Source organism: Sus scrofa, chromosome 5 (genome assembly GCF_054392235.1).
Source record: "Sus scrofa isolate SSC_HxYL_T2T_F1_AM1 chromosome 5, Sscrofa_HxYL_maternal_Yorkshire_Landrace_v2.0, whole genome shotgun sequence".
In the NCBI taxonomy this organism is placed as follows: Eukaryota; Metazoa; Chordata; class Mammalia; order Artiodactyla; family Suidae; genus Sus; species Sus scrofa.
The window spans coordinates 53,173,963-53,200,165 of NC_139387.1; the positions used below are offsets into that span (position 1 = coordinate 53,173,963).

Sequence of the window (26,203 nt, forward strand, 5' to 3'; positions counted from 1 at the left end):
TCCCGCGTTGCTGTGGCTCTGGTGTAGGCTAGTGGCTACAGCTCCGATTCGACCCCTAGCCTGGGAACTTCCATATGCCGTGGGAGAGCCCAAGAAATGGCAAAAAGACAAAAAAGACCAAAAAAAAAAAAAAAGCAGCTGTCCTTTCTCCATTGTATATTCTTGCCTCCTTTGTCATAGATGAGTTGGCTGTAGGTGCGTGGGTTTAATTCTGGGCTTCCTATCCTGTTCCACTGATCTATATTTCTGTCTTTGTGCCAGTAACATATGGTTTTCATGATTGTTGTTTTGCAGTATAGTCTGAGGTCTGGGAGCCTGATTCCTCCAGCTCCATTTTTCTTTTTCAGGATGTCTTTGGCTATTCTGGGTCTTTTGTGCTTTCAAACAAACTTTAAAATATTTTGTTCAAGTTCTGTGAAAAATGTCCTTGGTAATTTGATATGCATCATACTGAATCTGTAGATTGCCTTGGGTAGTACAGTCATTTTGATAATACTAACTCTTCCAATCCACGAGCATGGTATGTCTTTCCGTCTATTGGTGTCATCTTTGACTGCTTTCATCAGTGTCTTATAGTTTTCAGAGTACAGGTCTTTTGTCTTTTTAGGTAGGTTTACTCCTAGGTATTTTATTCTTTTGGATGCAATGGTAAACAGGATTGCTTCCCTAATTTCTCTTTCTGCTCTTTCATTGTTAGTGTATAGAAATGCTGTCAATTTCTGTGTATTAATTTTGTATCCTGCGACTTTGCCAAATTCATGGATGAGCTCTAACAGTTTTTTTGGTAGAGTCTTTAGGATTCTCTAGGTATAGTATTATGTCATCTGCAAATAGTGATAGTTTTACTTCTTCCTTTCCAATTTGGATTCCTTTTATTTCTTTTACTTCTCTGATTGCCATGGCTAGCACTTCCAGAACTATGTTGAAGAGTAGTGGCGAGAGTGGACATCCTTGTCTTGTTCCTGATCTCAGCGAGAATTCTTCCAGCTTTTCACCATTGAGAATGATGTTAGCTCTGGGTTTGTTATATGTGGCCTTGATGATGTTGAGGTATGTTCCCTCTATGCCCACTTTCTGAAGGGTTTTTATCAGAAATGGGTGTTGGATTTTGTCAAAGGCTTTTCCTGCATCTAATGAGAGGATCATATGGGTTTTATTCTTCAGTTTGTTAATGTGGTGTATCACACTGATTGATTTGAGGATATTGAAGAATCCTTGAATCCCTGGCATAAATCCCACTTGATCATGATGCACAATCATTTTAATGTATTGTTGGATGCAGTTTGCTAGTATTTTGTTGAGAATTATTGCACAATGTTCTCAGTGAAATTGGCTTGTAATTTTCTTTTTTTTGTGGTATCTTGGTCTGGTTTTGGTACCAGAGTGATGGTGGCCTCATAGAATGAGTTTGGAAGTGTCCCTTCCTCAGCAATTTTTTGAAATAGTTTCAGAAGGAGAGGTGTTAGCTCTTCTCTAAATGTTTGATAGAATTCGCCTGTGAAGCCATCTGGTCCTGGACTTTGTTGGAAGTTTTTTAGTCACAGTTTCAATTTCAGTTATTGTGATGGGTCCATTCATCTTTTCTATTTCATCTTGGTTTAGTCTTGGAAGATTGTACTTCTCTAAGAATTTTTCCATTTCTTCTAGGGTTCCGTTTTATTGGTGTATAGTTGTGTATAGTAGTCTCTTATGACCCTTTGTATTTCTGTGATGTCTGTTGTTACTTCTCCTTTTTCATTTCTAATTTTATTGATTTGAGTCCTCTCTCTTTTTTTCTTGCTAAGTCTGGCTAAGGGTTTATCAATGTCATTGATCTTTTCAAAGAACCAGCTTTTCGTTTCATTGATGTTTTCTATGGTTTTCTTTGTTTCTATTTCATTGCTTTCTGCTTGATCTTTATGATTTCTTTCCTTCTACTAACTTTAGGTCTTGTCTGTTCTTCTCTCTTAAACTGCTTTAGATGTCAAGTTAGGTTGTTTATTTGAGCTATTCTTGTTTCCTGAGATAGGCTTGTATGGCTATAAACTTTCCTCTTAGAACAGCTTTTGGTGCATCCCATAGTTTGTGGAGTGTCATATCTTTGTTGTCATTTGCTTCTAGGTATTTTTAAGTTTCCTCTTTGATTTCTTCAGTGATCCATTGGTTGTTTAGTAGCATGTTGTTTAGTCTCCACGTGTTTGTGCTTTTTGCAGTTTTTTTCTTGTTGTTGATTTCAAGTCATATAGCATTGTGGTTGGAAAAGATGCTTCATGTGATTTCAATTTTCTTAACATTGCCAAGGCTTGATTTGTGGCCTAGAATGTGATCAATCTTACAGAATGTTCCATGTGCACCTGAGAAGAATGTGTATTCTGTTCCTTTTGGATGGAATGTCCTATAAATATCTATCAAGTCCACCTGCTTAATGCTTCATTCAGGGGCTATGTTTCCTTGTGGATTTTCTGTCTGGATGATCTGTCCATTGCTGTAAGTGGGGTGTTAAAGTCCCCCACTATGATCGTGTTATTGTAGATTTGTCCTTTTAAGGTTGTTAGCAGTTGCCTTATATATTGTGGTGAACCTATGTTGGGTGCGTAGATATTTACAATTGTTATATCTTCTTCTTGGATTGATCCTTTGATCATTAGGTAGTGACCTTCCTGGTCCCTTAAAATATCCTTCATTTTAAAGTCTATTTTGTCTGATATGAGTATTGATACTCCAGCTTTCTTTTGATTCCCGTTTGCACAGAATATTTTCTTCCATCCTCTCACTTTCAATTTGTATGTGTCCCTAGAAGTGAAGTGGGTCTCTTGAAGACAGCATATATATGGGTCTTGTTTTTGTATGCATTCAGCCAGTCTATGTCTTTTGGTTGGAGCATTTAGTCCATTTACATTTAAGGTAATTATTGATATGTACATTCTTATTGCCATTTTATTACCTGTTGTGGATTTGCTGTTGTTGCTCTTTTTTCTTCCCTTCTTCTCTTGTTCTCTCCTCTTGTGGTTTGATGACTATCTTTACTGTTGAATTGAGTTGACTTTTCTTGTTTGTTTGTGTATCAGTTGTAGATTTCTGGTTTGCAGTTATTCTGAAGTTTTGATATAAGAGTCTATATGTATATGAGATTGTTTTAAGTTGTTGTTCTCTTAATTGCAATTTCATCTCTGGTGTCCTGAATTTGTACCTTCCTCACAATTTCTGATTTTGGTAGCATAATTATGTGTGGATGATTTTGTATCTTTACTGTATATACACACCTTTACTGGTGAGCCTTGTCATTTGTGGTATTTTTGTTTCCTGTTGTTGTCTTTTCTTTTCCGCCTAGAGAAGTCCCTTTAGTATTTGTTGTAACACTGGTTTAGTGTTGCTGAATTCTCTCAGCTTTTGCTTGTCTGTGAAGGTTTTGATTTCTCCTTCAAATCTGAATGAGAGCCTTGCTGGGGAAAGTAATCTTGGTTGAAGGTTTTTTCCTTTCATCATGTTAAGTATATCATTCCACTCCCTTCTGGCCTGCAGAGTTTCTGCTGAAAAAGCTGCCGATAACCTTATTGGGGTTCCCTTGCATGTCATTTGTTTCTTTTCCCAAGTGCTTTTAATATTTCTCTTTGCCTTTAATTTTGGTCAGTTTGATTAATATGTGTTGCAGTGTATTCCTCCTTGGGTTTATTTTATATGGTACTTTTTGTGCTTCCTGGATTTGAGTGAGTGGTTCCTTTCCCATGTTAGGGAAGTTTTCGGCTATTATCTCTTGGAATATTTTTTCTGTCCCCTTCTCTCTCTCTTCTCCTTCTGGCACCTCTATAATACGGATGTTGGTGCATTTAACATTGTCACAGAGATCTCTGAGACTCTCTTCATTTGTTTTCAATCTTTTTTCTCTTTTCTGTTCTGCATCTGTAATTTCTACTAATCTGTCCTCCGCCTCGCTTATTCATTCTTCTGACTCCTGTATTCTGCTGTTAGTTGCTTCTAGTGAATTTTTTATTTCGGTTATTGTAGTTGCATCTCTTGTTGCTTAAGTTTTATATCTTGTATCTCTTTGCTCAGTGTTTCCTGTAAGTCATCCATCTTTGCCTCCAGTTTGTTTCCAATGCCTTGCATCATCTTCAATATTGACAATCTAAAGTCTTTTTCCTGGAGGCTGAGAATCTCCTCATTGCTTAGCTAATTTTCTGGGGTTTTTCCCTTCTCCCTCATCTGAGTTACAGTTCTCTGTCTTTTCATTTGTATAGGTTTTTGGTGTGGTGACCTTTTTGCAGACAGTAGAGTTGTAGCTGCTCTTACTTCTGGTGTCTGCCCCCGTTGTGGCTGAAGTCATTATGGGGGCTTGCTGTAGGCTTCCTCATGAGAAGGGCTGATGCTTGCCCACTGGTAGATGGAGCTTATTCCTATCCCTCTGGTGGGTGGGGCTTAGTCTCTGGATGGGATTACAGGCACCTGTGTGCCTGAGGGGTCTTTAGGGAGCCTGTTTACTGAGGGGCAGGGCTGTGATCCCACCTGGATTATTGTTTGGCCTGGGGCTTCTCAGTGCTGATGGGTGGGTCCAGATTTTCCCAAAATGGCCACCTCCAGAGAAAGGCAAGCTGATGAATATTCCTGAGAGCTTTGCTTTCAAAGTCCTTCCCTCGCAAGAAGCCACATTCACCCCTGTTTTCCTAGGAGGTCCTCCAAGAATTGCAGTCAGGTTTGACCCAGATTCCTATGGAGACTGCTTTGCCCTGGGACCCAGTGCACATGAAAGTCTGTGTGTGACTTTTAAGAATGGCGTCTCTCCCTCGCCAAAGTGGGTATAGAGGGAACATTCCTGAATATAATCAAAGCCATTTATGATAAACCCACAGCAAATATAATACTCAATGGGGAAAAACTGAAAGCCTTCTCACTCAAATCTGGAACAAGACAGGGATGCCCACGCTCACCACTGCTCTTCAACATAGTTTTGGAAGTCTTAGCCACAGCAATTAGACAAACAAAAGAAATAAAAGGCATCCATATAGGAAGAGAAGAGATAAAACTGTCACTGTATGCAGATGACATGATACTATACATAGAAAACCCGAAGGACTCAACCCCAAAACTACTTGAACTGATTCATAAATTCAGCAAAGTAGCAGGATATAAGATTAACACTCAGAAGTCAGTTGCATTTCTGTATACCAGCAATGAAATATTAGAAAAGGAATACAAAAATACGATAGCTTTTAAAATTGCACCTCACAAAATCAAATACCTCGGAATACACCTGACCAAGGAGGTAAAGGGCCTATATGCCGAGAACTATAAAACTTTAATCAAAGAAATCAAAGAAGATGGAAAGAAATGGAAAGATATTCCATGTTCCTGGATTGGGAAAATCAATATTGTAACAATGGCCATACTACCCAAAGCAATCTACAGATTCAATGCAATCCCTATCAAATTACCCATGACATTTTTCACAGAGCTAGAACAAACAATGCAAACATTTATATGGAACAACGAAAGACCCAGAATCGCCAAAGCAATCCTGAGAAACAAAATCCAAGCAGGAGGCATAACTCTCCCAGACTTCAAGAAATACTACAAAGCCACAGTCATCAAAACAGTGTGGTACTGGTACCAAAACAGACAGACAGACCAATGGAACAGAAGAGAGAATCCAGAAATAAACCCTGACACCTATGGTCAATTAATCTTTGACAAGGGAGGCAAGAACATAAAATGGGAAAAAGAAAGTCTATTCAGCAAGCATTGCTGGGAAACCTGGACAGCTGCATGCAAAGCAATGAAACTAGAACACACCCTCACACCATGCACAAAAATAAACTCAAAATGGCTGAAAGACTTCACTATACGACAGGACACCATCAAACTCCTAGAAGAAAACACAGGCAAAACACTCTCTGACATCAACATCATGAATATTTTCTCAGGTCAGTCCCCCAAAAGCAATAGAAATTAGAGCAAAAATAAACCCATGGGACCTCATCAAACTGAAAAGCTTTTGCACAGCAAAGGAAATCCAAAAGAAAACAAAAAGACAACTTACAGAACCGGACAAAATAGTTTCAAATGATGCAACTGACAAGGGCTTAATCTCTAGAATATATAAACAACTTATACAACTCAACAGCAAAAAAGCCAATCAATGGAAAAATGGGCAAATGATCTGAATAGACATTTCTCCAAGGAAGATATACAGATGGCCAACAAACACATGAAAAAATGCTCAACATCGCTGATTATAAGAGAAATGCAAATCAAAACTACCATGAGATACCACCTCACACCAGTCAGAATGGCCATCATTAATAAATCCACAAATAACAAGTGCTGGAGGGGCTGTGGAGAAAAGGGAACCCTCCTGCACTGTTGGTGGGAATGTAAACTGGTACAGCCACTATGGAGAACAGTTTGGAGATACCTTAGAAATCTATACATAGAACTTCCATATGACCCCACAATCCCACTCTTGGGCATCTATCTGGACAAAACTCTACTTAAAAGAGACGCGTGCACCCGCATGATCATTGCAGCACTATTCGCAATAGCCAAGACATGGAAACAACCCAAATGTCCATCGACAGATGATTGGATTCGGAAGAGGTGGTATATATACACAATGGAATACTACTCAGCCATAAAAAAGGATGACATAATGCCATTTGCAGCAACATGGATGGAACTAGAGACTCTCATCCTGAGTGAAATGAGCCAGAAAGACAAAGACAAATACCATACGATATCACTCACAACTGGAATCTAATATCCAGCACAAATGAACATCTCCTCAGAAAAGAAAATCATGGACTTGGAGAAGAGACTTGTGGCTGCCTGATGGGAGGGGGAGGGGGAGGGAGTGGGAGGGATCGGGAGCTTGGGCTTATCAGACACAACTTAGAATAGATTTACAAGGAGATCCTGCTGAATAGCATTGAGAACTTTGTCTAGATACTCATGTTGCAACAGAAGAAAGGGTGGGGGAAAAATGTAATTGTAATGTATACATGTAAGGATAACCTGACCCCCTTGCTGTACAGTGGGAAAATTAAAAAAAATTATTAAAAAAAAAAAGAATGGCATCTCTGTTTTCCCCAGCCCCATGGAGCTCCTGCTCACAAGTCCCACTGGCCTTCAATGCCAGATGCTCCAGGGTCTCTTTTTCCCAGTGCCAGATCCCCACACGTGAGAGTTTGATGTAGGGCTCAGAATGCTCACTCCTGTAGGTGAGTCTCTGTGAACCAGTTAGTTTCAAGTCTGTGGGGCTTCCCACCCAGGAGGTATGGGGTTGTTTATATCATGTAATCCCCCCTCCTACCTCTTGATGTGGCCTCCTCTTTGTCTTCTGGAGTAGAGTATCTTTTTTAAGGTTTCTGGTCCATTTGGGTGGAGATTGTTCAGCCTTTAGTTGTGAATTTTGTTGTTTTTATGAGAGAAGTTGAGCTCCAGTCCTTCTATTCTGCCATCTTAATCCCATCTCCTCTATATCAACTTTTTTCTTCTGTTCTTCCTCTAGCGTCATTTGCTCACAGAATACTGCATGCATGAACCTTGCCCAGGGCACTTCAGAGCAGAGTCCCCTGCACAAAATGACTGTGGCCATACCTCCCCTCTGACCTTGTGCTGAAGCCCTGTGCACAACACTGGAATTCTTATCTAGGAGTTTTATAGTATCTGGCCTTACATTTAGGTCTTCTGTTTTGGTGTCAGTACCATGCTGTTTTGATGACTGTAGCTATGCAGTATAGTCTGAAGTCAGGGAGTGAAGTGCCTGATTGATGGAATTAGACTCTGAAGCCATCAGGTCCTAGACCTTTGATTTTTGGAAGTTTATAAATCACATTTTCAATTTCAGTACTTTTGATTGGTCTATTCGTATTTTCTGTTTCTTCCTGGTTCAGTCTTGGTAGGTTGTACCTTTGTAAGAATCTGCCCATTTCTTCTAGGTTGTCCATTTTATTGGTATATGGTTCTTATATTAGTTTCTTATGATCCTTTGTAGTTCTGTATTGTCAGTTATAATTTCTCCTTTTTCACTTCTAACATTATTGATTTGAACCATCTCCCTTTTTTCTTGATGAGTCTGGCTAAAGGTTTATGAATTTTGTTGATCTTTTCAAAGAACCAACTTGTGATCTTCTCTATTGTTTTCTTTGTCTCTGTGTCATTAATTTCTGCTCTAATTTTTATGATTTCTTCCCTTCTACTAATTTTTGGCTTTGTCTGTTCTTCTTTCTCTAGGTGTTTTAGGTGTAAGGTTAGGTTGTTTATTGGAGATCTTTCTTCTTTCCTGAGATAAGACTTTATTGCTATAAACTTCCCTCTCACAACTGCTTTTGCTGTGTCCCATAGGTTTTGGGTTATTGTATCTTCATTGCCATTTGTCTCTAAGTATCTTTTAATTTCCTCTTTGATTTCTTCAATGATCCATTGGTTGTTTAGTAGCATATTGTTTAGCTTCCAGGAGTTCGTGTTTTTTGCTATTTTTTTCTTGCAGTTGGTTTCTAGCCTCAGAGTATTGCAGTTGGTGAAAATCCTTGAAATAATTTTAATTTTTAAAAATTTACCAAGGCTTAATCTGTGGGCTAAGATGTAATCTATCTTGGAGAATGTTCCATGAGCACTTAAGAAGAATGTATATTTTGCTGCTCTGGGAGGGAATGTTGTATAAATGGCAGTTAACTCTATATGATCTAGGGTGTCATTTAAGGCCTGTGTTTTCTTGTTGATGTTCTGTAAGGATGATCTGTTCGTTGATGTAAGTGGGATGTTAAAGTCTCCAACTATGATTGCATTGCTGCCAATTCTCCTTTTATTGCTGTTAGCAGTTGCCTTATATACTGTGGTGCTCCTATGTTGGGTGCACAATTACAATTATGATATCTTCTTCTTAGATGGATCCTTTGATCATTATGTAGTACCCTTCTTTGTCTCTTGTGATTTTCTTTATGTTAAAGTCTATTTTGTCTGATATGAGTATTGCTACTTCTGATTTCTTTTGATTTCCATTTGCATGTAATACCTCTACCATCTCCTCACTTTTGGTATGTATGTGTCCTAAGGTCTGAAGTGGGTGTCTTGTAAACAGCATATATATGGGTCTTGTTTTTGTATCCATTTAGCCAGTCTGTGTCTTTTGGTTGGAGCATTTATTCCATTACAATCAATGTAATTATGGATAATGATAAGTATGTACTTATTGCCATTTTCTAAATTTTACTGGGTTGCTATTTTAGTTCTTTTTTCTTCCCTTCCTCTTTTGCTGTTTTCTCTTGTGATTTACTGACTATCTTTAGTATTGTGTTTGGACTGCTTTTTCTTTATGTGTGTGTCCGTTATAGTTTTTTGGTTTGTGGTTCCCATTAGATGTTGATATAACCATCTATGTATGTAAAGAATTGGTTTTGGTTGCTGGCCTCTTAATTTCAAATGCATTTTCAACGTTCTGCATTTGTCCTGTCCTCTTATGCTTGCTAGTTTTGATATCATATTCATCAATGGGTGATTTCCTACTTTTATGTTTGCCTTTACCAGTGAGCTTTCTCATTTGTAATTTCCTTGTTTCTAATTGTGTTTTTTTTTGTTTGTTTGTTTGTTTGTTTTTTTCCTGCCTGGAGAATTTCCTTTAGTAATTGCTGCAGAGCTGGTTTGGAGGTTCTGAATTTTCTTGGCTTTTGCTTGTCTGAAAAGTTTGTGATCTTTCCATCATATCTGAATGAGAACTTTGCTGGGTAGAGTATTCTTGGTTTTAGGTTCCTCCCCTTCTATCACCTTAAATATATCTTGCCACTACCTTCTAGCTTGCAGAGTTTCTGACGAACAATCAGCTCTTATCCTTATGTGGGGTGGGGTGGGTGGGTTCCCTCGTATGTTATTTGTTGCTTTTCCCTTGTGGATTTTAATGTTTTTTCTTTGTATTTGATTTTTGTCAGTTTCAATAGTATGTATCTTACTGTGTTTCTTCTTAGGCTTATCCTGTATGGGATTCTCTGTGCTTCCCCAACTTGAGTGAGTGCTTCCTTTCCCATATGAGGGAAGTTTTCAGTTATAATCCCTTTAAATATTTTCTCTGCCTACCCCCCTTCTCCTTCTGGAACCTCTATGATGTGGATGTTGGTAGATTTAATGCTGTCCCAGAGGAATCTTAGATTCTCTTTAGTTCTTTTCATTCTTTTTTCTTTATTCTTTTCTGTGGTAGTGACTTCCATCACTCTGCCTTCTACTTCACTTATTTGTTCTTCTGCCTCTGTTATTCTGCTATTGATTCCTTCTAGTGTATTTTTCATTTCAGATATTGTGCTATGAATCTTAGTTTGCTTGCTCTTTAAATCCTCTAGCTCTTTATTAAACATTTCTTATAACTTCTTGATCTGTGTCTCCATTCTTTTTTGGATATCTTGGGTCATCTTTACTATCATCACTCTGAATTATTTTTCAGGCAGACTGCCCATCTCCTCTTCAATTTTTTGTTTTTATGTGGTTTTGTTTCTTTATTCTGAAAGCTATTTCTTTGTCATCTCATAGTGTCTACCTTTCTATGTTTATCGTCCCCTTGACAGCAGGTATACAGATGCAGCAGCTGGTGCCTAATCCTGGAGTTCTCAGGGGTGGAAGAAGCTCACATGTACCCAGACCACGTGGGGCAGCGGTATCACACTGCCTCTCCTGGGGCCAGGTGGCTTCTAGGGATGGGGTCTTTGAGGGGGGTGGCGGTGATTCACAGTTGATGGGATTGCTCTTGTGGTGGGGTGGGTAAAGTATGAAGTGGCTCCTGCGACCCCTTCCACTACCAGGCAGCTCTCTGTAGCTGGCAATGTCAGCAGCTGTTCCTGGCCTCCCCCTCTTTGCCTGGGAGGCTCTTGGGATTGCTTTTCAGGGGTAGGTGCCATTTGCAGTCACTCCCTCTGTTTTGCCACTCTAGGGAGCATTCTCTGTAGCCCCAAGGGCAGGGGATGCTCCCTAACTGTATCTCAAAGGCTCTCATGTAGCTGTAGGATCTGTGCCATTCCCATGGTCTCTCCACCTGCCGGGCCACTGGTAGGAGTGCTGTCTATAGCTGCCTCAGAGCTTGTGCTTTTCCCATGGTCATTCTGCCCACTTGGCAAGTTGCTCACGGCTCTTATGGCTAGCTGCAGAACATATGCTACTTGCACCATTCCTGCTGCTAGCCACAGAACATGCACTACTCCTGTGGGCCTATGCCAGGCCACTAGCAGGAGCTGTGGAGCTTGTGCTATTTCTGCTGTCCCTCTGACCAGCTGCCAGGCCGTTTGCAACTCCCAGGGCCATTTGCGCTGTTTCCACTTCACTCTGCCTGGCTGCTGGGCCATTTGTAACTCCTACGGCCAGCTGTACTGCTTGTACTATTTCCTAGCTGTGGAATGTGTACCACTACTGTGCCCCCCCTGCCGGGCTGCTGGCACTAGTGCTATTCCTGAGGTCATTCTTCCCATCCAAGTTCTCTGTAGCCCTAAGGGTGGGGGCTTCTCCCCAGCTGTTTGTTGCTAGGCAGCAGCTGCTCCCAGGTGGCTCCTGGAGCTAGAGCAGTTAGTGTCCTGAAGCCTGAGAGCACGCACAGGGAACAAGGCTAAAGTGGATCCTGCCACTTCCCTCCTGCACCCCGAAACAATGGTGCCTGGCCTCCAAGCCCGACCACATTTCCTCAGCTTACACCCTCAAATATGATTACCCTAGACTCCAGTCCCTCCAGGTTGTCTCCTCATGGCCAACTTTTGTTTTCCCATGTAGCCAGCCCCAGCCCTCTCTCTGAGTCTGATCTCTAAAGCCGGAGTCCCCATACCAGCATGTGGTTTGGAAGTGCAGGGCAGTAGCCCTTACTGTTTGTGGAGGACCATTCCCATTTTAACTGCTTCACATCAATTGCTGTGTTCTTCTCCAATACTCTAAAGTTCCTCCTCTGTCCTGGCTGATCTCCCTTGCTGGTGGGGGGACTTCCCAGGGTCTAGAGGATTTTCCTTTTTCCAGCTCCCTCCTGGGGTGCAGTTCCCATCCTGCTTCCTTTCTCATTTTTTTCTTTTTCTTCTTTCTTTTGTCCTACTAGGTCTCTTGAAGTTTTTCTTGCTCTATCAGAATCCTGAGGTCATTTGTGAGTATTCAGCAAATGTTCTATGCAAATAGTTCCCCATGTAGATGGATTTTCAAAGTATTTGTGGGAGTAGGTGAGCCTCACATCCTACTACTCCGCCCTCTTCTCTTCCACCCCTTCCCATTATAGTTTATTACAAGATATTGGATATAGTCCCTGTGCTATATGGTAGGACCTTGTATTTATCATATAGTAGTTTGTATCTGCTAATCACATACTCTTAATTTATCTCTCCTCACTGCTTTTGCCTTTGGCAACCATAAGTTTGTCTTCTATGTCTGTATATTTTGTAAATGAGTTGATTTGTATCTTTTTTTAAGATTCCACATATAAGTGATATCATATATTTGTCTTTCTCTGACTTACTTCATTGGAATGATAATCTCTGGGTCCATCCAAGTTGCTGCAAATGGCATTATTTCATTCTTTTTATGGCTGAGTAATATTCCATTGTATATATGTACCACATTTTTTTCCATTCATCTGTTAATGGGCATTTAGGTTGCTTCTATGTCTTGGCTCTTGTAAATAGTGCTGCAATGAACACTGGGGTACATGTATCTCTTTGATTTATGGTTTTCTCTGGGTTTATGTCCAGAAGTGGGATTGTTGGATTATACATAGCTCTATTTTTAGCTTTTTAAGAAACCTACTGTTGTCTAGAGTGGCTGCACCAATTTACATTGTCAGCAACAGTGTAGGAGTATTCCCTTTTTCCCATAGCCTCTCCAGTATTTATTTGTAGACTTTTTGATGATGGCCATTCTGACTGGTGGGAGGTGATACCTCGTTGTAGTTTTGGGGAAAATCTTAGTTTTAAAGCTATTTGCATTGCTAAAAATTCCCTAAGCCTGAAAATACAGTGATTAAGAGTTTTTCAAAAACCAAAAGGGTGAGAAGTTGCCAAAGAAAACTTACCAAGGAGTGGTTCGTGACTATGGGGAACAACAGCACTCTGGTTTTGCTTTGTAGCCTCTTGCTCTCCTATTTCAGAATGACTTAGTGTAGTCAACTCCTTACTTGACATCTGAAAGGGTAGAATAAGAAATAGTAAGTTTCCTGCTTGAATGAAATAAAGACATCTTAGCAGTTTTCAGATGTGGGCCTGTCCCCACTGACATTAATAATATGGCAGCTTGCATTTACTCTGAGTATTCTGAGCTAAGCATTCCACAAGCATCACCTTGTTTCATGCTACAAATGTTGGGAGGTCAAGAATCTAAGGTCTAAAGAGGCTAGTATGATGCCCAAAATGTTGAAGCCATGATTCTAACCCAAGTCTACTTGATTCCAAAGCCCCCATATTATTCACAACCATAATTGAATTATATATATAAGGAAAAGTTTTGGATTAAGAAGGAAAAGCTATTACAATTTTAAAAAACGGGGAGTTCCCATTGTAGCTCAGTGGGTTAAGAACCTGACATAGTGTCCATGAAGACGTGGGTTTGATCCCTGGCCTCACTCAGTAGGCTAAGGATTGGCATTGTCACAAGCTGCAGCATGGATCACACATGTGGCTCAGATATGGCATTGCCATGGCTGTGGCATAGACCTGCAGCTGCAGCTCTAATTAGACCCCTAGCCTGGGAACCTCTGTATGGCACAGGTGCAGCTGTCAAAAGAAAAAGAAAATGATGGTAAAACTACCCTTCATATGAAACTACAATGGGAAATACTGCTTTGGAGTAGGGAATGGATTAAACTGGAGACTTTTACCAAGTTGTCATACTGTTAATTAGTTACAGGGCAAACAATCTAATCCTCAATGCATCTCATCAAGAACTCATTTACCAACAACAAAAACAAAAGGAGTTCCCATCGTGGCACAGTGGAAACAAATCTGACTAAGAAGCATGAGGGTGTGGGTTCGATCCCTGGCCTCCCTCAGTGGATTAAGGATCCAGTGTTGCCATGAGCTGTGGTGTAAGTTGCAGACGTGGCTTGGATCCCAAGTTGCTGTGGCTGTGGCATAGGCCGGCAGCTGTAGCTCCAGTTAGACCCCTAGCCTGGGAACTTTCATATGCCGCCGGTGCGGCACTAAAAAGACAAAAAACAAGAAAACCCTCATTTACCTATATTATCATATTAAATTGATGAACTTTACCACAGAATGCCTATTTAATGTACACTACTTGGAGATTTTTGTGTTACAAGGACTTAAATCCCTGTTTCTAGTTTATTGTCTCGGATAAAATGGGTACCAAATAAACGTTTGCTAAATATATAAATAAATCTTGAAAATACTAGGTCCAAAGTCTATATTAGTATAAAAAAGATATTTTCAAGTTCCCTCTTGATCCTGGTCAGATTTATTTTCTCTTTTCTCCTATATTGTTATACCACTTAGTTTATATACCTACTTTAGAGCTTTCTGTTGTGTGAGATATATCAGAATTATACTGTATGGGAGTTAAGTAATGATATGTGAGTCAGATATTCAGTACTATGTTTAGTCATTTTTGTATATGCAACAGTGCACTTTAAACAGTATTTGTTCAACTGAATTAAATAGTATGTACTATCTAATTTGTAACTTATACCCTTTGAACTTTTTTCCAGACCATAAAGAGTACATTTAATCCACCAAATTGCAATCTATGAAAATAACAATAATAATAGCTATGGTTTATTGAGCACATATTGTGTCCCAGGCACTGCGAAGTTTTTGTTTGTGTATTAAATCACTTCATTTACATACCACCCCAAGAGACTGGTGCTATTATTAATCCCTGTTTTACAGGCGAGGAAATTGAGGGGCAAAGTTCAAATAACAAACAGGAGGTTACCCAAGCAGTAAGTGTCTAAATCACAACTTGGACACAGAAAGAATGGTTTCAGGGACTTGACTTTTTTTAAAAAAAAAAATTATTTTACATTGGAGTATAGTTGATTTATCAATGTTGTGTTCATTTCAGGTGCACAGCAAAGTGATTCATTTATACATATACATATACTGATTCTTTTTCAGATTCTTTTCCAAATAGGTTATTAGAGAATATTGAGTACAATTCCCTGTGCTATACAGTAGGTCCCTGTTGATTATCTATTTTGTATATAGTAGTGTAAATATCTTAATCCCAAACTCCTCTAATTTATCACTTCCCCTGATGTTTCCTCTTTGGTAACTGTAAGTTTGAATTCAAGATCTGTGAGTCTGTTTCTGTTTTGTAAATAAATTCATTTGTATCATTAAAAAAAACTTGTATGGCCACACCTGCAGCATATGGAAGTTCCTGGGCCAGGAACTGAATGTGAGCCACAGCTGCGATTTATGCCACAGCTGTGGCAACACTAAATCCTTTAACCCATTGCTCCAGGCCAGGATTCGAACCTGTGCCTCCACAGTGACCCGAGCTGCTGCAGTTGGATTTGTAACCCACACCACAGCAGCACTCTAACTTGTATCATTTTTAAATTATATTCCACATATGAGTGATATTGTGTGATGTTTGTCTTTCTCTGTCTGACTTATTTCACTTAGTATGATACTCTCTAGTCCATCTATGTTGCTGCAAATGGTATTATTTCATTTTTTATGACTGAGTAATATTCCATTGTATATATGTACCATATCTTCTTTTATCCATTCCTCTGCCAGAGACTTCACTCTTAACTACTATTGTACATTGCCTCCTAAAAATTATGAGCCTAGCTAGAAAGACTTCATTTTTTTACAGGATGGCTTTTTTTCTCAAAAGAAACAATCATGGTGGAAAAAAATTTTTTGTCCATTTATTTCATGAATACTATCAGTTACGATGGTACTTACATTCCTGCAGTTTATGGTGTGAGTATCTTTCAATAAATCTGTTGGACTTGAATCATCAGGGGATGATGAAGACTGTAACCTTCAAAAAGTGACACATAAAACATTTTATGTGTCTATATATATTTCAGAAAAACTTTCTCCTCTGAATACATAATCTACTGGTAAAAATACAGGGAGGAACATGAGATGAAATATCATGACAATTTTCATAATCAGACTGACTCGTTCAGTGCCAAACTTATTTTTCATTCTGTGCCAAACTTACTTTTGACTACGCAGTGCTGAAAACATTCTATAGTAAATAGCAACATAAAACTCTGAGGTGAAAGCTCTTAAGTAAATCACATTACCTGTCTTAATACAGCATGTGGCAAAATAATGGAATGATGACACAGTTCAAAATAAGCATTCACATCAAGAATCTATTCCTTATCAAGATACATGAAAAGCAGAACTAAGAGTAAAATAAAATTTCCTAACATCCTGAAACCCTTTTTTTGAAGTGGAAAATGTGGGGGTTTTTTTGTTTTTTGTTTTTTTTTGTCTTTTTGTCTTTTTAGGGCCACATTGGAGGCATATGGAGATTCCCAGGCTAGGGGTCTAATCGGAGCCATAGCCACCAGCCTACACCAGAGCTACAGCAACGCGTGATCTGAGCTGCGTCTGCAACCTACACAGCTCACGGCAATGCCGGATTGTCAACCCACTGAGCAAGGGCAGGGACCAAACCCGCAACCTCATGGTTCCTAGTCGGATTCGTTAACCACTGCACCACGACAGAAACTCCAAATGTGTCATATTTTTACTATAATAAGTCATCCCCAGATACAAATATCAATGGAATACATAAAGACATAAACATAATCATATGCTTTGGTCATAAGTCTCTTCAAGACTGTGTAAAACTGACAGTGTCATATATTATTAAATGCTCAATTATGTGATTCTGGCATAAACATAACTTTATGTCCTTATGTATTCCCAAGAAGGCAGCTGATAAGAAGTTATAGAGGGAGAAATTAAATCTGAGGAATGAAATGAATTAGTTAGGAAACATAGATAAAAAGATTGGTGACATCACTTGAGGATTTTTCATAGGGCAGTCAACATAAATAGCTTGGCTGGCTTCCCATTCTGCGGTTCATGGTTTAAAATCCCCTCCAGCTCAATTAGTCTTAAAGATGAAAACTATACCTCCTACCATGCACTGATTAATCTTCTGAAATAGGACTTTCTTTGTATTAGTCCACTGGGCAGAAATTTGCTATTTAAGTCCATCCACTAGTTGACTTCAACTTAGTTGAAAGTCCCTTTGAGTTAAAACTCAGTTGCTCAGCAATCTGACTCCTTTCTCAATGAATCTCCATGTTTGGTAAAACCAACACACTCTCTTCCACACTCCTCCACTGCACTGGCTGAGGTGCCTCCATACATAAAAGCTCTCCCCACTACATCCCGGACATTCTTTTTTTTATTTAAAGGGCTGCACTCACAGCATATGGAGGTCCCCAGACAAGGAGCTGAATCAGAGCTGCAGCTGCTGGCCTGAACCACAGCCACAGCAATGCAGGATCTGAGCTGTGTCTGCAACCTATACCACAGCTTATGGCAACACCAGATCTTTAACCCTCTGAGCAAGGCCAGGGATCGAACCTGCATCCTCATGGATCCTAGTTGGGTTCATTACTGCTGAGCCACGACAGGAATTCTGCATCCTGGACATTCTAATGATACCCATCTAGCAATGACTGGCTCATTTCCACTTTCTTTATGATGCCCTTCCAGCATATATGGTCAAATTAACTTCATTGACCATTCAATGGGGAAGGGACAGTTTTTTCAGCAAACGATGTGAGAAATATCTACATGCATATGAAGGAATTTGGACTCTAATCCTACTTGGGATAATCTTTTGGTCAAACTTTGCCCTATTTAGTACAAACATTTACAATTCAATCCAGAAATACATTTTTAAGCTTTTATTATGGAAAACTTCAAACAGATATAAAAGTAGAAAATGTAACGAAATATCATACACTCACCAAACAACTTCCGTAATTGTTCTTTTCTAATCTTATTAAATATATTTAACCCAAACTCATACATCCCCTCTCCTCCCAGACCGTTCACCATTTAAATTGTAGACACTTCTCATTCCAGAAATACTAATTTAATTGATTATGCGGTGTTACCCATGATTTAACTGTTTTCTGGGGGTTATCACGCATACCTCTTAAAAATTGAATTCAAAAACATTGTCTTTCTAAAATCCAGAGGAATTCTGAGTTTGAAACCTATCTGGCCTAAAGGGTTTTAGATGAGCAGTTATGGGCCCATATATACACATATTCACACATTCCTCACATACCTTTCTTTTGTCTTATAGAAGTGGGTTATTATACATGTCATTCTTTTGTTCTACTACTGTGCTTTTTTCTAGTAACCATACAAAACTCTTTCCATATTGGCATAAATAGAGCTACCTAATATTTAACTGTTACAGAGTACTCCATTGTATGGATATATGCCATAATAAGTTATGGTTGTGATAAATATTTAAAATTTTTTTTCCTTTTTTTTTGCCTTTTCTAGGGCTGCACCTGCAGCATATGGAGGTTCCCAGGCTAGGGGTCTAGTTGGAGCTGTTGCCGCCAGCCTACGCCAGAACCACAGCAATGCCAGATCTGAGCCGCGTCTGCAACCTACACCACAGCTCACGGCAATGCCAGATCCTTAACCCACTGAGCGAGGCCAGGGATCGAGCCTACAACTTCATGGTTCCTAGTTGGATTCTTTAACTACTGAGCCATGATGGGAACTCCAAATATTTCAATATTTAAATCACTACTGTAAACAGTGCAGCAAGGAACAGTCTTGTTCATGGATCTTTGTGTGGTTGTGTAAAAATATTTTCTCCTGGAGTAGAGTTGCTGACTCTATGATTATATATACCTATATCTTTGATGGGAGATATCAAATTGCTCTCTGAAGCGGTTGCACTAGTTTATACCCCATGGACAGTGTAAGATACACTGTTTCCTCATATTCTCACCAATACTATCGAACCTTCAAATCTTTGACAACTCCTAAATGAAAAAAAGGTTCTCATGATTGTTTAATTTTGTATACATATAATTTTAACTAAGAGTGGGGATGAGCAAGTTTTAAAGTTTTTCCTCTATTTTCTTCTATTCATATCCTCTCTTCAACCTTTTTTATAATTGAGGTATTTGAAAAATTTATTTAATAACTTTATTCTTTATACTACACATAAAGTTCATATAAAGTTAACATAAAATTTATGATATAGAAAGTTTAATATAACATAAAATTCATTAATTTTACCTTACAAAGCTCTTCCTATGTTAAGATAATTAGTGCATTTCATTATATGAAATACACATACATTCTAATTTATAATTTGTCTTTTAACCTTGTTAATTCTAATGGTCTCGGTTATGTTTAAATTGAGTTTTTATACAATTAAATTTATCCATTTTTTTTCTTAATGAAATCTGGATTTTGTGTGATGTTTTACAAAGGACTTTCCAAATTTAGTTGCTACTGTAAAGGTGATCTTCTCTTCCATTATATTATTGAACTGGTCATCGTTTGCATTTAAGAAACCTATTGGTTTTTTTAATACAGTTTTGTCAATATGATGACAATTTTACTTGTGAAAGTATTTGCAGCAATAACATTACCTTTGTAAGTCCAGAAGTTCACTTGCAATATCTGTTCCAATACTACCAGCACCAAGTACTGTCCCCATAGACATTCCAGGCACATTAATACAGGACTGTCTAGAGGATCCTAAAAAATAACAAAGAGAAAAAGTCAACCAAGGACTTTAAAAAGTGTGTAACTTGGGTCAATATCTTTTGATTCAAATATATTTCTTATTTCCCTCTTTAAAAGAAATAGACTAGCTGCATCCTAAAATGTTAGAAATATTCATTTCAAACATAATTCATGTTGTTTTAAGATGCTTATGAAGAATGATGTGAATCAAATATGTGGAAAGCCATTGAGGGTTCGATCATGACCTGTAACCCTTGAGTACAGACAGTTCCTTTCCACTTTAACCTCCACACTAAAGCCAGAGTATTATGACTTTATGTTTTTCTTTTATTTAAGTATAGGTGATTTATAATACTGTGTTCGTTTCAGGTGTACAGCAAAGTGATTCAGTTACACATACATGTACAAATATACATTCTTTTTCTGATTCTCTTCTACTATAAGATAACCTATACCTTCCATTACAGGTTATTACAAGGTACTGAATATAGTTCTCTGTGCTATATAATAAATCCTTGTTGTTTATTTTGTATATAATAGTGTGTATCTGTTAATCCTAAACTCCTAACTTATCCCTCCCCCCGTCTTTCCTGTAGTAACTATAGGTGTGTTTTCTATGTCTGGGAGTCTGTTTCTCTTTTGTAAATAAGTTCATTTGTACAGTTTTGTTTTATTTTGTTTTGTTTGCTTTTTAGGTCTGTACCCAAGGTATATGGAAGTTCCCAGGCTAGGGGTCAAATCGGAGCTGCAGCTGCCAGCTTACACCACAGCCACAGCAATGGGGGATCCGAGCTGTGTCTGCAACCTGCAATGCTGGATCCCCCACCACCCACTGAGCGAGACCAGGGATCAAACCCACATCCTCATGGCTGCTAGTTGGATTCATTTCTGCTGCACCATGACAGGAACTCCTGTACTGTTTATTTATTTTTGTTGTTGTTGTTGTTTTTTTTCAGATTCCACATATAAATGATAGCTATCTTCCCCTAATCCTTCACTTTATATGATAATCTCTAGGTCCATCCATGTTGCTGCAAATGGTGATATTTCATTTTTTTAATGGCTGAATAATATTTTTATATTTCCTAATATTTTAGTTTTTCTTTATACAAAAAAATACATTAACCTATCCCTGTGGTGAAGAACTAAGAGAAATCCCCCTTAATGCTTTTCATTAATTTGTCCACCAGATATTTGAGTGCCTTAATGTACAAGGAACTACGCTCACTGCTGGAGATTGACAATGGGAAAAACACCATTCTTAATCTTGAAGGATTCAGTCAAGCGGTGAGGCAGGAAGTGAACAACTAATTGCAACACTATGTAGATCATAATAGAAATGTGGCCAGGAGTTCCCGTTGTGGTGCAGTGCTTAACGAATCCGACTAGGAACCATGAGATTGCGGGTTCGGTCCCTGCCCTTGCTCAGTGGGTTAACGATCCGGCATTGCCGTGAGCTGTGGTGTAGGTTGCAGATGCGGCTCGGATCCCGCGTTGCTGTGGCTCTGGCGTAGGCCGGTGGCTACAGCTCCGATTGGACCCCTAGCTTGGGAACCTCCATATGCCGCAGGAGCGGCCCAAAGAAATAGCAAAAAGACAAAAAAAGAAATGTGGCCAAAGTAACTAAAGGAATTCTGAGGAGGATAACTCAACTGACTGAAGTCTTTTCAACTTGACCTTGAGAATTTTCTCTCTCCAAGACAGAAAAAGATGGTAACTTGGTAATAACAGTCTTATAATAACTCTCCATCACCAAAGCTAAACTTACCTTCTGATGATTGACAGCTACAAGAAAGCAATGGTGCTTTTCCAGTCTCACCATGTCCCCTAGAATTAAGAAACACCATAGGGGATTTTTTAAGGTGAAGAAAATTGTTAAAGCAACTACATTTAGCTCCATGTATTTGAATGATCAGTTCTTGACCCATTTATGTTTTATGTGCCCATACTGTTAATGTCACTACCAGAGATTGAGGAATTGATGTGCTAAGTATCAGTGCTCTTGCTAGATGCCGTATTACCATAATACATGTTCTCACAATGACAATCTCTCAGTTTGAATACTAATGATAAGAAGTAAAAAATTATAGAGGATACTTCTGTAAAGCTACTAAGATTTGGGGGAGTCTTTTTAAACTTAGTTTTGTAGATAAGGAAATATAATTGGTTTGATGAAACCTTAGCCGTTTCAAAGAGAAAGAAAAAATGATACTTGGAACAGGGCCATGCTAGCATATTGAGCAAATCAGGGAAAGCTGGTTCTTCCTTCAGGCCATATGGCCATAGACCAGGGCTTGGGAAGCAGTGAATGGGCTGGATTTGTGCTCATCACTCAGCCAAGCTCTTTTGCACAAGCACATGAAGTCCCAAGGCTTAAATGAGGGGACATGCAAAAATGATGTTGAGGGCAAAATAATTTCTTACAATTATAAATAGTATTAAGCCATATCCAGAGTGTTTTCTGGAAGGACAAGAGAAAGCCATGAAAGGTAGGGGGAAACATTGCCTGAATAAATGCATTTACTGTCATATTTTATACTAAGCCAAAAGGAATTTATTACAGAAGGGCAAATGTTTAGCTTAATTCTGAGAACTAACAGCAAAGAACAGTGAATGAATCACTCAAAACATATACTCAGTTATAAAGCTGGAGGATCATACAGATTTTTTTGAAGTAGAATTGATTTATAGTAATTCAGGTATAGAGCAAAGTGATTTAGTTTTATCTATGTGTGTTTGTGTGTTCTTTTTCAGTTTCTTCTCCATTATAGGTTATTACAAGATATTGAATATAGTTCCCTATGCTGTACAGTAGGCCTTTGTTTATTTTATAAAGAGTGTGTATCTGTTAATCCCCAATTCCCAATTTCTCTCTCTCCCTCTTTCTTCTTTGGCAATCATAGGTTTGTTTTCTATGTCTTTGAGTCTATTTCTTTTTTTGTAAATACATTCATTGTATCTTTTTTTAGAGTCCACATATAAGTGATATCATGTGGTCTCTGTCTTTCTCTGACTTACTTCACTTAGTGTGATCATCTCTAGGTCCATCCATGTTGCTGCAAATGGCATTATACTCAAGTTATAAAGCCAGAGGATCATACAGTTTTAATGGTTTAGCAAGAGGAAAAGAGGGAAACAAAGATACTCAATTTGAAATTAATATAAAGGTCTTAACAACATAAAAAATTACTTACAAAACTAAAGTGTTGACAGACACAATATATTCCAGTTCTTTGGTCCAAGGATTTGTGAAACTAAACCACTGGCTTTTTAAAGTTACGAAAGAGCCATCTTTTGCTCGAAATTTGTATGAATCTGTAAATATTTTCTCTTTACTCTGTAGAACTTAACAAGAAAAGACAATCAGCACAACAGTCTACCACTATATAAATCAATCCGTTAGGGATTAATTCAAGCTTCAGATTTCACAGGAATGAAAATTAAGAGTTGAAGCTGTAATTAGAAAGTACCAAAACCAGACCCCACTCAATGCATACCTGCTTTGTGCTTGTTGGTCAAATTACTATGGTCATCTTGATGAAAATATTCATAACAAGAAGTTCCTAAAAGTTCCTGAGGCAGATATCCTAAAATTGCTGTTGCCCTGGTTTTTAAATTGAAAATAAAGTTCAGAATTGGTGAATGAATTCCCTTCCAGAATCCTATACTATAGGTCCATACCTGGTCAGGGGAGTAGAGAAGTGGACCAGAGGATGAATAACCCATTTGCATCACTGGGCTCCCTTTGGATGCCCTAGACCTAGAGGAGAGCTGCAAAGTAGCATAGACACCCAGGCACCAGGCTACTCCAGGGGCCTCCCACTCAGTCCAGGCCATGTTATTCCTACCATTCACTGATAAAATTGTGTCCACAGATGGCACCCCATTTCTGCACCATTGGCTAATAAATATTTCAAGTTTACAAGTTGGCTTGAACAAATTTACTAATATATGCATATCCTTTTTTCATTTAAACTTTATTTGCTGTTCTAAAGCCTTAAAAAAAAATCCAGCAGAGCTACTAAGCCACATCTTTAACAGCCTTAGATATCCCATTGAACTCTAATCACTATGCGGCATAAATGTTTACCTTTGATCAACATAGACAAATTTTCCATTCATTGCAAAACGGGTTATAAATTCAGTTGGCTTCACTTGAATCTCTCCACTGTTCTGTGGGACAATATATGGATGTAATCTTCCAATGGCAACAAGGCAGGTAAAATTACGACTGTCTTTCTTAGCATCCCTTTCTTCTTCCATTCCAACAATATTCGGAGGCCAGCTCCTTAAGTAACCAGTGCAGTGAACAGTACAGAATTTTCTGTAATCTAATTCAAAGGTTTAAAAAAAGAGCAACTGTCAGTTATATCTCCTTAAAACTGAAAAAACAGTTTAAAAGCTTTGGAATCATTATGAATAAATTCTTAAAATTGTTACATTGACATTTACAGTAGTTATAATTGTGCTATGAAATATTCTTTACATATGCTAAATATGAAAAGAGAATAGGACTGTGTTGAAAAAAATCATCAATCATATTTACTTAACAACTTTATCTATTTATTTTGCTTTTTAGGGCCGCGCCTTCGGCATATGGAAGTTCCCAGGCTAGGGGTCAAATCATAGTCGCAGCTGATGGCACACACCACAGCCACAGCAACATGGGATCTGAACCAAGTCTGTGACCTACACCACAGCTTATGGCAATGCTGGATCCTTGATCCACTGAGCAAGGCCAGGGATTGAACCAGCATCCTCATAGATACTAGACGGGTTCATTTCCACTGCGCCAAAACAGGAACTCCCAACAACTTTATACTTAATGGTTTATATTTCTTAAGAACTAAACTATTATGTACCACATCAAAATGATTGTTTTAATTTCAGTTTAAATAGGTCTACAGCTATTTCATTATTGCCAAGAGAATTTTTTAAGTTATAATCTGTACGTTAGAAAAAAATAAACTTCATGCTTCCTTGCTCTTAGCTTATTTAAATTTTGGTATGTTTAACTTATTCTCACAAATTTAAAGAACAATTATGTGCATATTCTTAAATTTCTTATGTTAGCATTTATAATGGTTGATAGATACATAAGATTATAATAGTCTATAAAAGCATTTAGAGACATTTATAATACAATGTGCAAAAATAAAATTTGACTCAGATTTCACTTTTTAGAAAAATCTCAATTAACTCACAAGAAAAAAGCTTGTCAAATACATCCAACCAGAAAAATAAAAAACTGGAAATAATCCATATGCTTGAATATCGGGAAATGCTTAAGAAAACATAATCGTATAAAAGATAGGCAATATAGAGATTATGGCAGTCTACCAAAAAAAAAAAAAACTTAAAAAGGGGGAAGAAAGCTGGTAAAAATTACTTAAAACAGTTGCTTGTGATAAGATTTAGAAAAAAACAGAACAGTCCTTGTTTTAAATTGGCACTACTTGGTAAGACTGCTATTACAAATCATTTTTTTTAATGTTAATGGAAGATGATATCTTATAAGATGGCAACTAGTAGTAATAACAATGATGTAGAGAACATTTTATGTGCCATGCTCTGTTTTACGTGCTCTAATTGTGTAATTCATTTAATCTTAATAGTCCTATGAGAGAGTCTAATACTACCCTATTATCTTCGGGAACTGAGAGTTACTGCCAAGGTCACAGCAGAGAAGGATGGAGACAGGCTGGCTCCAGAGCGCCCTTTCTGAACCACTAATTTGGTGGTATTTGATGGTAGTCATGGAAGTCACCTCTGTCATGGAAGCTGTTCAAACAGGAGCTCCCTGGGTGAAGTGTTTCAGTCAGAGGGAACAGCCAGTACAAACAGAGTCAAGAGCAAGCAGACAGAGGGGACTGAAGCATAGTCTCTGATGGGGAAGTGGCTGGAGGATAATGCGGGGAACAGAGAGTTTAGTCCTTGTCAGCCCCTCCGCAGGCCACAGATGCCTTAAATTACAAGTCCCTATCTCCTCCAACTCCAAACCAAGTCTTTTTCAGTTATTCCCTCTCCTGTTGAGTGGCACGACCATCAACTTAGGTAGTTCAATAAGAAATCTGGGCTCCTCCCTTTACCTTACCCAACATCCAAGATACTTTAAAGGAATTAAAAATTGAGATAAGCATAAATATAAGGTTTTCATTCATACTAACAAAACTAGATGGCTCTGAAAATTACAAGGCTTACACTGACAACAACATGAGTGGTACGATGCTGAGTGAAATAAGTCAGATGGAGAAAGACAAATACCATATGATTTCACTTATGTGGAATATAAAAGCAAAAAACAAATGAACCAACCAAACCAAACAAAAACAAACGCATACATACAGAGAACAGAGTGGGGATTACCAGAGTGGGGATTACCAGCACCAAGGAGGCCCAAGGTCCCACACTGCTCGGGCAAGTATTAGCTGTGTGACCTTGGGCAGGGGGGTAACCTCCCAAGCCTCAGTTTACTTTTCTGCAAAGTGGGGGTTCTAACACGTCCTACTTCACAGGGTTACTGAGAGGACCAAGTGAGATAGTGGGTGTGAGGCTCAGCA

General features: G+C 38.5%; 1 protein-coding gene across 13 annotated transcripts in view; it reads right to left on the reverse strand.

Annotated features, from left to right (window-relative positions):
• Positions 1-26,203, reverse strand: part of ARNTL2 (aryl hydrocarbon receptor nuclear translocator like 2) — a 195,791-nt gene that overhangs the window by 72,117 nt on the left and 97,471 nt on the right. For 10 of the 13 annotated variants that reach the window (XM_021092151.2, XM_084956486.1, XM_021092159.2 and 7 more), the window contains 7 exons: positions 23,734-23,974; positions 23,141-23,247; positions 22,838-22,988; positions 21,412-21,470; positions 19,547-19,655; positions 15,843-15,921; positions 12,989-13,097 (listed from right to left, as the gene is read on the reverse strand). In XM_021092151.2, coding sequence (XP_020947810.1) covers positions 12,989-13,097; positions 15,843-15,921; positions 19,547-19,655; positions 21,412-21,470; positions 22,838-22,988; positions 23,141-23,247; positions 23,734-23,974 — 855 coding nt within the window. Of the gene's footprint in view, positions 1-12,988; positions 13,098-15,842; positions 15,998-19,546; positions 19,656-21,411; positions 21,471-22,837; positions 22,989-23,140; positions 23,248-23,733; positions 23,975-26,203 lie in introns of all 13 variants that reach the window. The other 3 variants (XR_002344063.2, XR_014803684.1, XR_014803683.1) reach the window with 2 other exon arrangements.